Here is a 13,706-nt window from a genome sequence, read left to right on the forward strand (position 1 = left end):
AACATTTAATTAATTTTTGAATTTTCTTATATTTTATATATAAAATTCGAATAAAAAAACATAAATGCGTAAAACTTAATAAAAAAAATATCTACAACTTTAGAAAACATATATATATGAGAATCTATCAAAAAAAGTTAGTTAATAGTAATTAAAATCAAGAAAAAAAAAACTTTCAAGGTAAGGTAATTTCTGTGGTAAAAAGTGAGGTAAGCGATCACATGGCACCCGTCTCCCCATCGTCTGTAACCAAAATGGACAAGGGTGAAATAAAAGCGGAAACACCAGTAGAAGTAAAAACAAACATAAGCGCATGTCTAGGACAATAAACTTGAACAGGAGCGAAGATGAAACACGACACTTTGTAATTTATGCTAATTACCTTCTAATATTAAAAAATTAAAATAATCAACAAAACTATAACAAAATTAAAATTTTTGGAATAAATTTGACTACAAACATATCATAGAACTGGATTAAAGTAAAAATATCTGTTTTTTGATGCTAAATTTTTATTAATTAATTTTTTAAGTTGGTGCCTAATTGACCGAGTGCATGTAATTTCTATTTGACAGAGCACGTGCGTGCTGATGGGTTAAACTTGAACTCTCTTTTTATTCAATACAAAAACAGCAATCAATGAGTGAAATTTTACCATTAGCATGTTGTATTCCTATTGATATTCAGTCATTTATTATCATAGATGATTGATTTAAAGAATGTTCAAAAGTGAGTTTGACATGTAAATTCCTCAATAAAGGTGAGATGAATATCTTCAATGAACAAAGGCCAGGGTAACCAATTTCAGTAATGTATGAGAATAATCAAGCTGAAATTGATCTACTGCTTTGAGGATCAGTCACTGGAATTACTATCCAACTACACATCAGTCAAGACAGTGTAGCACATTGTCTAGATCCACTCTTTAAATTACAGAAAAATCTTAGCTGGATATGTACTGAAACAATTGACAGATGTCAAGAAAGAACAGCAAGTAAAAGTTTGTCAAAAATGCCACAGTCCTTACTATTATGAAGAAGATAATTTTTTTACTGTATATTACAGAGCAGAATATTGAGACATCTGGATTAGAGTATATCAGATTTCAGCTAGGGACAACTGATTTAACATTTGCATAAAGTATGTTGGATACACTTCTTGACTGAGACAAGGCTTTTAGAACACAAGTTTGACATACTCTCTAAGAAGACTATGATGGAATTAAACATTATTTTATATTACTGGTTTGCTATGGAAGATAATGATACAGTGGAATGGGAAAAAGGCAGAATCATAAGACCAGTTAGAGAGAGGATATTGGCAAAATTTGCTGAAGTACTAGAAATATACAAGGTGAACGAATTAATAGAAGGGATGCAGCATTTGTTTCCAGTGTATAAAGTTTTTGTGAAAACTAAGATTACATTAAGCAGGATATATGTTCTGCTTAATGTAATATTATTATAGAGCTTTTAGTGATTACTCTGACTGGTTTAGTGCAATATGGATGATATTCATGTTAATATTTATCTTAGTTATACCACAATATATACATACTGAAAAATGTTTTTTTTTCTTTATTCTTATTTTTCTATTAAGTTTATTTGTTATGTTGTACACATTTCCTTATTTAAATTAATTTGAGCACCACTGTATTTTATAGTATATACCAAAATTTTTATTTCTTCATATTTATTTTTACATATTTTTGCTCATGATTACGTACTATGTCACCACAAGTGAATAAGCTTCAGACATTACTGCACATGGATGAAAAAGACAAGCCTGATATGAAAATAGAATACCATAGTTGCAGCGTTTTTTAATTGTCCATAACATTACACTTCAAATATAACAATACCCATTGGCACTCAGCCTCAAAATGTTTTTACTGTATTCTGGTTAAAAAAATTAGAATTGACACTTTTATTTATTAGGGAAAACGAGTAGATTAAAAGAACTTACTTACTATTAAAATATTCTACATGAATACAAGCAAAATCTGCTTAGCTATAGCAAGAAAACATTTTAAACAACAATAATTTATACAAATTGTAACAAGCCAGTAACATAAAATAACTTCAGTATTAGTCTTACTCAGCATGATAAGAGAACAGACAAGAAGCATTACTCTTCAAAAAAAAAAAACTTTAATCATCTTTAAAGCTCAAATTCTGCATCATCAAAACCTAAAATGTCACGATTATTTCTGTTTATATACTCTGAACAGATGGTATTGCTCTCTTCAAATAGTACATCATCATCAGTTCTGTCAAGGGTATTATTTAATTTCATACTGTTTAAAAGTTTTCACAATTGAGGAGCTTAGTGGAAAAATGGCATAGCCCACAGAACTACAAAAATAGTTATTAACAAATTTGGATTTGTGCATCATCAATCCATCTAAGAAACTTTCATGGTTCAGTTTTATGCCCCATGGTTTGTACATCTACATTAATAAAACATTGCATATTAAAATGCCAGTGAATTGAAACACAAATCCTCTTTTTACCCCAAAAACTTCCTAATGTGGATTATAACATTAGGAACATTTTTATCATTTAACATTATAACATTTTTTTATCAAGACCCTCAATTATTTCAGTTCTTATATCATTCCATACTTTCTTCACTCAGTCATATATCATCTGTGCGGGCTGCTTCACTTTCCTGTGAGTATGAGGTCATGATCTGGTTCTATTATCCATTTGTTTCATTGTTCCCACACATTTTCTTTAGATTGTTTATTTTTGATACTTCTAATGTATTCCATTGGCTTTTCAGATCACTAATATAACAGCTACTTGGGTGTTCAGTTGAATTTTTTTTTATTGACTTCACTTCTGTGTGCTCTAAATTGATTGCAAACTAGAAGAGAAGGTTTTCTTAAGAATCCACCAGGATGTCTATCTCTATACTTTTTTAAGTAAAGTTTATATAGTTTCATGCCATATTTGTTCATCCATCCTTTTACATGAACATAAACAAATACACCATTGTCATATTAGCTTTTGATCCTGGGTTTTGATATTTCTATGATAATCAAATGTTATGTTCTCAGATTTATCATACAAGGGAACACTGTCTTTTTTTAAAAAAATACATTTCTATTATGTTAACAGAAAAGCATTTGGGTTAAGCCCCTAATCATTCTGTTTCTGGAAGTTATTACATTGATGTATGCATATAAAAGGATTAAATATAGTATACATATTATATTATTTCATTAAAAAATTCAGCACTATGATTTACTTTATTAATGTTAACAATATCATATTTTCAAAGTTCAGAAAAATACATTTAAATCTTCATTAGTAAAACATTCCAAAAATCTTAAAAATTGCATTAACTACTTTAATCTCTAATGTTTTCAGCCATATTTAACTGATCATGTTCAGGATAAACTGATAAATCAGTTATACAGTAGTTGAATATGGTTTATGTTTATGTAACATCTATAGAGAGATCAGAAGAGCCACAGGGCATGGAATTATCTTTCAAAGAAACTTGATAATATACAGAATTCTATGAAATGACAAAAACCACTGACACATTGGACATTCTTACAGTTTAATGCAAGTTTCAAATGTTTTGGAGTTTTTTACTATTCAGCATTGCATTTCTCAGTAGTTAAATCTTCATTATTAATTTATAACTTCATTTTAATTGAAATTTATCCAAGTTACTACAATTATTTCTTATAATTTTACAAAAAACTCTTTTTAGAATATAATGTTATAACCTTGTTTTTTAGAAGTTATAAATCAGTAATGCAGATTTAAATGTATTTTTCCAAACTGAAAATTTTGTTAACATTATCAAAGTAAATCATAATGTTAAAGTTTTTAAAGAAATAATCTAATATGTACAATATATTTAATCTTTTTTATGTGTATACATCAATGTAATAATTTTCAGAAACAGAATGAGGGACATAGCCCAAATTTACAGATCTTTACAAAACTTATCTCTACCCTCAAAATTAAGTCCTTTATATATTTTTAATGATTATAAAATAGCAAAGTTTTTATAACAAAATTCATAATAGATGGTGCCACATGTAATTTTATTTATTATGATTAATAATTAAAAGTGATTTTTAAAATAAAATCTCATAACAGTCGGGAAAGCTATGCAACTCATTGCTAGATTTTTTTTAGATAGTGACAAGGTTAAATTTATTCCATAGATAGTATTCTGAAGTTTAAATGGTAACTCATACAACAAGCCCTTAATAAATAAATTAAAAATTTGCTGAAATTATAAAGTTATTTAATAATTTTTTTATATTAATTATTTTGAATTAGATCAGTAATTAATTTTCAATTAAATCTTATTTAATACAAAGTTAATTTTGGAATTTGTTAGATAGCAAGATCTGAAATGGAAACTGTGTAAACTATTTTTATTATAAACTTTAAACCATATTTGAAATATTTCTAGGATTTTAAATTAAAATATATAGGGGAATGTAAAATTTCTTTTAGATAATAGGTTGTAAAATTATTTTATTATTTTTATTACTTGTAAATATTACTTATTGGAAGAAAACTACATAAATAATTATTAGAGAAAATATTGTTTTTAAATATATATTTTATTTTATTTTAAACTTTGATTACTGTCAACTATTTCAAATGAAAATATATGACTTATGAAAAAATTAAAAGTAAATATATGAATATAATATAATAATGCTTTATATTTTTAGATATGAACTGAGGGTTAGATACTTACTAGAGGATATCCATGAATTATTCAATAAAGATAAAGTCACATTCCAATATTTCTATGAACAAGTATGTATGATTTAATGGTGAATTGATAATTTTACAATTTTTCGGAATATGTAATGATGATTAATTGTTTACAAATTTCTTATAATTAGAATTTAGTTTAGTTTAATGTTTCTAAATGATTTAATTATTTGATTGAAGGTAATAAGGAAAAGTAATTATTTTTTGATTATTTTAATAGTGGTCTTTAATTCATGAAGCTTTATCTGTAGGATCTATAAAATTTTTATGAATTTAAGATTCTAGAACAAAGTAGAGAACAATCTGTGGTCAAATATCAGAGTTCAAAACTAAACTTATTTTAAAAAAAAGACTAAAACTTTATATAAATACTTAACTTAGGTATAATTATAAGTATAACTTATTTTTAATTTTTTTAATAAGTATTATTTTCCTCATTTATTAAAATATAATGTAAATTGTACTTTTCGAATCTCGGAACGTTTAACTTGAAGAAGGCCGACAAATACGGTCGAAAACATTTGTTTTTTCGAATAACTATTTTACTGGTTACTCAAAGGTTTATAGTGAATCTATTTTATAAAACAATATGTAATTCAAAGAGAAGATAGGTAGGTACAGGTATTTCCCAGTTAATGTCAGTAATCCATTTCTGAACATCAGACATTCTAAGTGAATGTCTGATGTTAGGATGTTAGGATGGTTAATTAATAAATACAATTAATAAATATATCAGTTATCAGTATTATTTTAGGATAGGTATAACATCTACTTGGGGACACCAATAACCATGGAAATGGCTGTGTATCACTTGTCAGGTGATGCCATGTCTCAATAACAATAGAATGTGGTGCATCACACTTAGGTTGTTGAAACATTTTTTAAAAGTAGTGATTTGATGACTTGCTCAGCAGAAGTTTTGAACTCATTTTAATGTTGTATGTCTCAGAAGAGTTCCAAGCCAGAACCCTATTCTGAAGTGGATCAAACACCTGAGAATGATATTCAGCATTGCCAAGGAAAGCTCATGGAGGTGAATGAACTGTTTGGACTTGTGAAAACATTGAACTGGTGAGACAAGCTAAGTAGAATAGCTCTCTCATTGTTCAGTAGTAAGATACACATATGCTCTATGGATGTCAGATAGGTCAGTTTGAAGAATTTTACATTTAAACCTAAATTATTGCCAAAAAAAGATCATGGTTGTCCAAGAGCTACAGCAAAATGACTTGGTAAACTGAAGATATTTTGCAGAGGCAATACTGGAATTTTTAAGGAATGATGATGTGGTGGTGACAAACGATGAGTTTGCTTTTATGTCTCAGTTTGTGTTAACAAACAATTTCCACTATTGGTTGTCAACGCCAATAGTGCAATTCTAGGCAACGCCATCAACATCCCCTGCACAACAAACGTTATAACTGTATGGTGTGGGTTAGCAATGTTTGGAAAAATTAGCCCATACTTTTTTGAAGAAGGGGATGACCAGTAACAGTGACTTCACAATGTTTTGTTGTTGGGATGTTGTATGATTTTGTATTGCCCTAACTGCAAAGCCATGGCATAAACCATTGAACTGTTTTGTGTTTTTTCTTGCATTTATTCCTGATGAGGGCCTCTGAAAGACGACCAGAAACATTTGAACATTTAACATTTTTTGTTCATTATATGCTGGAATTCGCATTTAGGTGTCAAGTACTTGTTTAAACCATTGAATGATAAGGTTTCAACTAGATAGGACAACTGCTCATACAGTGAGGCATTTAATGAATAAACTTTGACAAATGTTTCCAAGACACCATTTTTCTGCATGGGGACCAGCTTGATCACCCAACATTTTGGTGTGTGATTAGTTTTTAAGCAGCTCCATAAAAAGTAAAGTATATATATCAACAAGCTGATGCCCTCAAAGATGCATTCCAGGTAAATCTATAAAACATGATTTAGTAGGCAACGGCCAATTTCTCCACAAAGCTACAGGAATGCATAGACAAAGATGGATGCCATTTGGAACAACATTATTTTTCAAACCTAATGACTTTTTCTCCTTTTTTTTTACATTATTAAATGGCATACATTTCTGTTTCTAATTGGAAAAATAAAATTCACTTTTCATAGATAACTGCACAATTATTCTGAAAAATGTCATACTTCCTGCTGGATCCTGTGACCTTATATAAGTAAAAATTGTAACAGTATTAAAATTCAGATAATTTTATACAAAAAGTAACAAAATAGTAAATTATTTTAATTATTATGATTAGAACATAACTCAAAATTTTATGTTGTTTTCTATCTGTGACAGTGAAAAATGGACATATATAAGGAAGAGAAATTGGAGAAGCAAGAAGCATCAAACAAGGAAAAAAGATTGTAAAAAATTTTGTGAAAGAAATTGAAGCAAGTGGAAATATTGTGTATCATTTTTTACTATCTAGTCAATGGTGAATTTTTACTAGCAAAAAGACTGATGCTTGTTGGAACAATTTGCTACAATAAACCAGAGTTCCAAACAACACTTACAAACCTAAAATCCAGTGAGAACAAAAACATTTATTGAACAACAAATGTTTTCAACCTTTACAAAGGCCATCTTCAGGTTCTACTGGTAAAATGCAAATCAAACAAAAACAGAATGTAAACAACGTTCATTGCATACAAACTTTGCATGCTCAGGAATGCAGTAATAAGTTAGGAAATAAAAATGATTACAAAAGAAAAACAACACATACAAAAAAATGTTTATAAATAATAAAAAGTTGGAATAAAATATATTTTAAAACACCTGGAGGGCTGATATATAATGATAAGATGTAAACATTATATATATACTAAGATCAAACTGTTTACAAAATATTACAAGGTTGCTTAATGCACTTGAATACTGCCCCCCAGGCATGTGACATAGGAGCCATGTCCCTGCTTTTGATAGCTGTTTTTCTAGAAATAGTCCTGTATATCTCACAAATCTCCAGGTATGTTAGATGTGATGGTAATGCATTTTGATGTAGAAGGTGAACTCTATCAAAGTGAATCTCTACATCTTCATTCAATGCATAGGCAGCCAAGGCCATACCTGATTTCTTAGTAATTGAGTTGTGGTGTTCCTTGACCCTAGTCATAAGGGATCAAAAGGTCTATATTACATAAACCCAATTCAGAATAAGATGTGACAATTGCTGAAATAATAATATCCTATAATGCAACTAAATCAGTAATTGCCATAATGGATCAAATGATACAATGTTATATGGTGAAGAGGATGATCAGAAGATGGCTGTTAGTGAATTTTTACAATATTAATGTTCTGAACTCTTTCATAGTGTGGAAGTCTATTACTTCTAGCTATGAACAATGCCTCTAGTTTATTATAAACTAGCTGTTACCAGCGGCTTTGCCCGCGGAGGTTTTGCAAGCAAACCCCATTTATATTCAGTATTTCAACAACCATAGTAATTGTTATATAACACCTACTGCTGAGAATGAGGAGAATTGCTGAGAATCAAACAAACTATTTTCAATTTGATCAATTTTCTGGAATGTTTACAATCATTCTATAATCGAACCAATATGCAATAACAAATTCAAATTTAAAACAGTTCGAACATTTGGTTAAAAAATTGAAATATATAAAAATATTTATAACAATGTCTGAAATGTTATCAATTTAATACACCTAAGTACTCGATGAAGACTAAACGCAGTTAAAAACAAAAAATCACATCTAAAATAGTACAGTAGAAGCTGTTCTTCCGGTTAAGCCTTAATGCTCTCCTTCTTCCCCCCACGGAGGAATTTCGAAAAATCCCTTCTTAGTGTGTGTTTCCATGATGTACCCTAACTGTGTACCAAATTTTACCTCTTTAGGTTCAGCGGTTTGCTCTGGACGATGATGAATCAGTGAGCAAGTCAATCAGTCAGGACACGTAATTTTATATACTGTATTTAGATTTAAGTAATGCACTGGCAGAAGTAAATGTAGATGCCAGCATACTGGAAATGGCTAAATCTGATAAAAGTTTCCAGGAACTATTTTCAAAAGGAAGACATTCTTGTATGTATCCTCCTCCCTTACACTGTAAAAATAAAATTTTATGTAAAAAATGTAAAAACAATATGTATAAAGATCACTAATTTGTTATTTACAAAAATTGTTATGAATAATCAATAGATAACAAAGAAGTGCTCAAAGTGTACCTAAGTGTTTATCACAATTTAGCAATTATTTTAAATAAATATTTATTTAAATTTACTATTGGTTTTTGTTGTTATTTAAGCAATAGCAAGTAGTATTTGGAATGTAACTTTAGACTTTTTGGCCTTAAAAATGAACATAATTTGACCACATGTTAAAAACATAAAAAATAAATAAACTGCTTATTTAAGAAAGTCAAAAGATATTTAATTGAAACATTTTTAGTAGTTAGTTTTAGCTATCATCCAGAAAGTACATTGAACAGTTTGGAACAAAATTTAAAATAAAGAATCAGTAGTAACAGTAGATATTAGTATAAAAATTTTTTAATTTTAAAATATTACATAAATGCAATGATTAATCAATTTTAAAATGAAATAGACATACAAAATAAAAATTTGATAAAATGAATAATAAACTAAAAAATTACAAGAATTATAAAATAATCAGATAAAATGTCAAAATAATGAAATTACAATGATTTACTTGCTATCTTATCATATAGGGAAAAGAAATTTAATGGTCTCAGAATCCGTATCCAAGCTCTCTTGATATTACAGATATCATGTACATTTTTAATATCAATATGATAGTCTAATAAATGTATAGTTGTTTGAAAACCTGTAATCCTTGTAAATCCATAATTGAAACAAGCTTATTTCAGAGAACTTTTGTATTAATATCTAATGCTCATTGGATGTGTATGGGCTGTGCTAATTCCTAGACACAGTATATGTAAATATTTCAAAATTCTTGTTGTTATTCTGTACTGAATCCAATGTAGTATATCAGAATTTTTATGACTAGCTTAATGAGATAAACTCCTCCTTCATTAGAGTCATGTATTTTATCCTTATTCAATCTTAAAATATGCATTGTTGTTGGATGCCTTTCACCATATGACTGGTTACTAGAATTATTTAAAAACAACTTTAAAAATTTGTTTGTGATAACACATTTGTAGTGTAACATTATCTAGGAAACTTTCTTAGAAGAAGACAGGACTGCTGCAAATGAGAGTACAGTGTGTGCACAGCAAACACTGTAAAGCAAGTATTGTCATCAAGGGGCACCAAAAGACATTCTTAATTAAATACTTGTTATTTAAATTATTAAATGATAAAAAATGAAATATTATATTGAAAAAGTGAAATTGTGAACTTTTATTAAAGTTCACAATTTTGCACTTTTATTATACAGGGTTCAAAGTCTATATATCTATAACTGTTAAACCACCTATTGTAGCACCCATCACCTAAAGGAAAGTGACTATATACAATTCATTGAATGTGATTTTAATGCGCATAGCATCAAAATATGGAACTAAAGAAAACTAACTCAGAAATTAACAGAGATAGGCCAAAAGTTTTAATTACAAAATGAAAGAATATTGTTTATTTACTACAAAACTACTTGATTCAGCAGTAACATTTTCAGGAAAAAGCTGAAAACACTAAGAAAGTAATAAACATTTATGCATAAAAGAACATTGATGTAAGGCAAAGTTTGTACAACTCACTCACCATGTAGTCTACTGTACACAGTGTTCAAATGTGTGCCATCAACAACAATGCACTTCTGGATTCAGGATAGAACATCTTGAATAGTATAAAGTATTGCAGAGATTACAGAATTACAGGCATTGACAATGCTTTTCTCTTTAAATCTGCCATGTTGGAAGATTCTGTAGCATATACTTGAGTTTTCAGGTATCCCCAAAAGAAGTCCATTGATGCTAAATCAGATTAACATGGTGGTCCTTTCCATATAACCACCATATCCAATAACTCTGTTGCTAAATGTGCAAGGCAAAAACAAGTGTTTTGTGGCAGGACACAAAACACTTGTTTTTGCCATACAAAACATCATGTTGAAACCATATGCAAGGCAATGCATTCAAAGGAATAACATCTAACCAATTGCTTGTTGTACAGTTGCAACTGCTTTTCTGTTGCTATCATGAGCTGGTTGCTGGAAGTTGGTTTTTCACTAACACTTTCTTAATGTGATTGCTTTTTCCTGTAAGTGTTTTAGCTGAACCAAGTACAGTTTTTCACTAAATAAACAATGATCTTTATTTTGTAATTGAACTCATTACTTATCTGTATTAGTTTGAATTATCATAGTTTTCTTTAGTTTGATATTTTGCCACTAGGAATGCTAAAATCACATTCAATGGATTGTGCCCAAGGCCAATTTCCTGTAGGTATAGTACCAGTTACTTCTGTGGCACTATGACAGGTGGTTTAAAAGTTGCAGAGGATGTATGGATTTTCCTTTAAACTTTGTACTTGTATTTATATGAATTTGTAGTATTGCATGATCAAACATATGTAAAGTGGCCCTGGTGCCAAGTTCCTCATCCAGCAAAGAATAAATTTGTACCAACTAGTATATAGCAACATTGCCAGATATTCATACCATTCAAACTCAATTCAAAGGAGTTTTGAAGGCAATAAAAAAAAATGGGTATTTACAGTATATTTGTACTAATTCATAAGGAGTACAAAAAATAGGACTGGCATCTGGGTGTGAGATACCCTAACAGCTGCATTGAAAGCAGGTAATGTTTTAGCATATATGATTTAATTAAGCTAACAATGACATTCTCAAAAATATGTTTTAAAACAATGTTAGATAGTTAATGCAGTTCACTATTTCTTCCTGCTAATAAAGATGAACCCACTATATCAATGCTCTAAAAATGGTTTATAGAACATGTTATCATTAGCTTTAATTTTAAGTTTCAAATCTCAAACTTACCAAAATTCAATAGGTTAAGTATTTTGAAACTATCATTTTAGAATTAATTTTAAAATATTAATTCAAAACGTTTATCAAGTATAATTTCTCTAAATCACAAATAAAAATCTTAAAAGAATTATTATCCTTAAATCTTAAGAACCAATTCTTTGCCAGTTTCAAACAAACTTGTCACACATCTCACTATCATTAATCAAACTTATTTTCTTATTAACTAGCCATCTTCTCTGAGGTTGTTATTCACTAATATTTCCATTATACTTAAGGAAATATCATTAGAGGAAGATAATGATATTGCATTGTACTTTACATCTTTTTATTTAATGCCCACTTTGCTGATACTGTGCTAAGTTTGGTTTAAAATTACTCTCAAAGAATATGAACATTTATTAACCCAAGTTGAAAATTAGCTGGATTAATCATTTTTATTTTGATGATAATTATGGAGTTAGTAAGGAGTAGGGTTTCTCATTTCCCGGTCTTTTGCTTGTCCCGGGATCCTGGGATAAAAGTGAACTGTTTCCCGAAATCCCGGCTTCTGGATTCAGGATAGAACATCTTGAATAGTATAAAGTATTGCAGAGATTACAGAATTACAGGCATTGACAATGCTTTTCTCTTTAAATCTGCCATGTTGGAAGATTCTGTAGCATATACTTGAGTTTTCAGGTATCCCCAAAAGAAGTCCATTGATGCTAAATCAGATTAACATGGTGGTCCTTTCCATACAACCACCATATCCAATAACTCTGTTGCTAAATGTGCAAGGCAAAAACAAGTGTTTTGTGGCAGGACACAAAACACTTGTTTTTGCCATACAAAACATCATGTTGAAACCATATGCAAGGCAATGCATTCAAAGGAATAACATCTAACCAATTGCTTGTTGTACAGTNCATAAGCACAATTATTCCAGATATTACAGGTTCCAACAAGTAAAGAATTTTGAGAGTCATGACACAAATAAGCTATGTATTGATTATTGACCATTTGTGACATGCTATAATGAGCAAAAACTTCAGAAACTAATAAGTAGGTTTAAAATTGATAAATACAAATGTATTCTGACAGTTTATGAGTTAATTATGCTTTCTACTTGCAAAATTCCTCAACCTTAACACAAAATAAGAAAAAAAGTGAATTTTTAAGAAATTTGCGGGATTTCCCGGGATAAGAAAAATTTCCCGGGATATTTCCCGGTTAAGAAAACAACCGGGATCCCGGAATCCCGTTTGAGAAACCCTAGTAAGGAGTATGATCATCTCTGTATTCTTTTTACTGCATATTGAGATTTCTATTGATTATGAAAATATCATTTTTGTTTGAGAAGTCTACAATAGTAAGTTGTTATAAACAAATTTAAAAGTAGTATATCATACTGTGAAATGATATAAATTACTTATTACTTTTTAACAGACAATACATATTTAAAATTAATATTTATGTAAAAAAAATTATAAAAGTTTCTAATACTTGTATTTAAAATTTTTATTTTTAAAGGTGAAGAATGATTATTTAAGGTTAGAATCTGGTATTGATCAAGATTTAGCTTTGCAACTCTGCTGTATAGAAATCAGGTAAATGTTTTTCCAGTGATTTAATTATTTTTTGAGTAATTTAATTAAATTTTAAAATGTTTTGCTTAATTGTTTACAGGAGGTTTTTCAAAGATATGACTCATGTAGCATTAGATAAAAAGTCTAATTTTGAATATTTAGAAAGAGATGTTGGCTTACATAAATTTCTTCCTTCTTCAGTAATTACAGGAAATAAGGTAATTATTTAACAACAATAATTTAACAAATAAAATTTATAACACTTTTAACAATTAAATTAAGACATGTAAACATAATGTTAGATATAACCAAATGATGATGTATATAATTATAATTATATATTCTGTTTTACTATTTATATTTTTCATTGTTTTACTATTTTATAAATTTTTGTTAAACATTATTAAAATTTAAATATGTTGCTATACTGTGCAT

At 28.8% G+C, this 13,706-nt stretch overlaps 1 protein-coding gene across 1 annotated transcript in view; it reads left to right on the forward strand.

Moving 5' to 3' along the window:
- Window positions 1-13,706, forward strand: part of LOC111620504 (focal adhesion kinase 1-like) — a 98,055-nt gene that overhangs the window by 1,894 nt on the left and 82,455 nt on the right. Inside the window, exons 2-4 of the mRNA XM_023362426.1 lie at window positions 4,712-4,799; window positions 13,216-13,292; window positions 13,372-13,489. Of these exons, the coding sequence (XP_023218194.1) occupies window positions 4,712-4,799; window positions 13,216-13,292; window positions 13,372-13,489 (283 nt within the window). The remainder of the gene's footprint in view (window positions 1-4,711; window positions 4,800-13,215; window positions 13,293-13,371; window positions 13,490-13,706) is intronic.

This window comes from Centruroides sculpturatus, unplaced genomic scaffold, assembly GCF_000671375.1.
Source record: "Centruroides sculpturatus isolate CEXI.00-Female unplaced genomic scaffold, Cexi_2.0 scaffold28, whole genome shotgun sequence".
Classification (NCBI taxonomy): Eukaryota; Metazoa; Arthropoda; class Arachnida; order Scorpiones; family Buthidae; genus Centruroides; species Centruroides sculpturatus.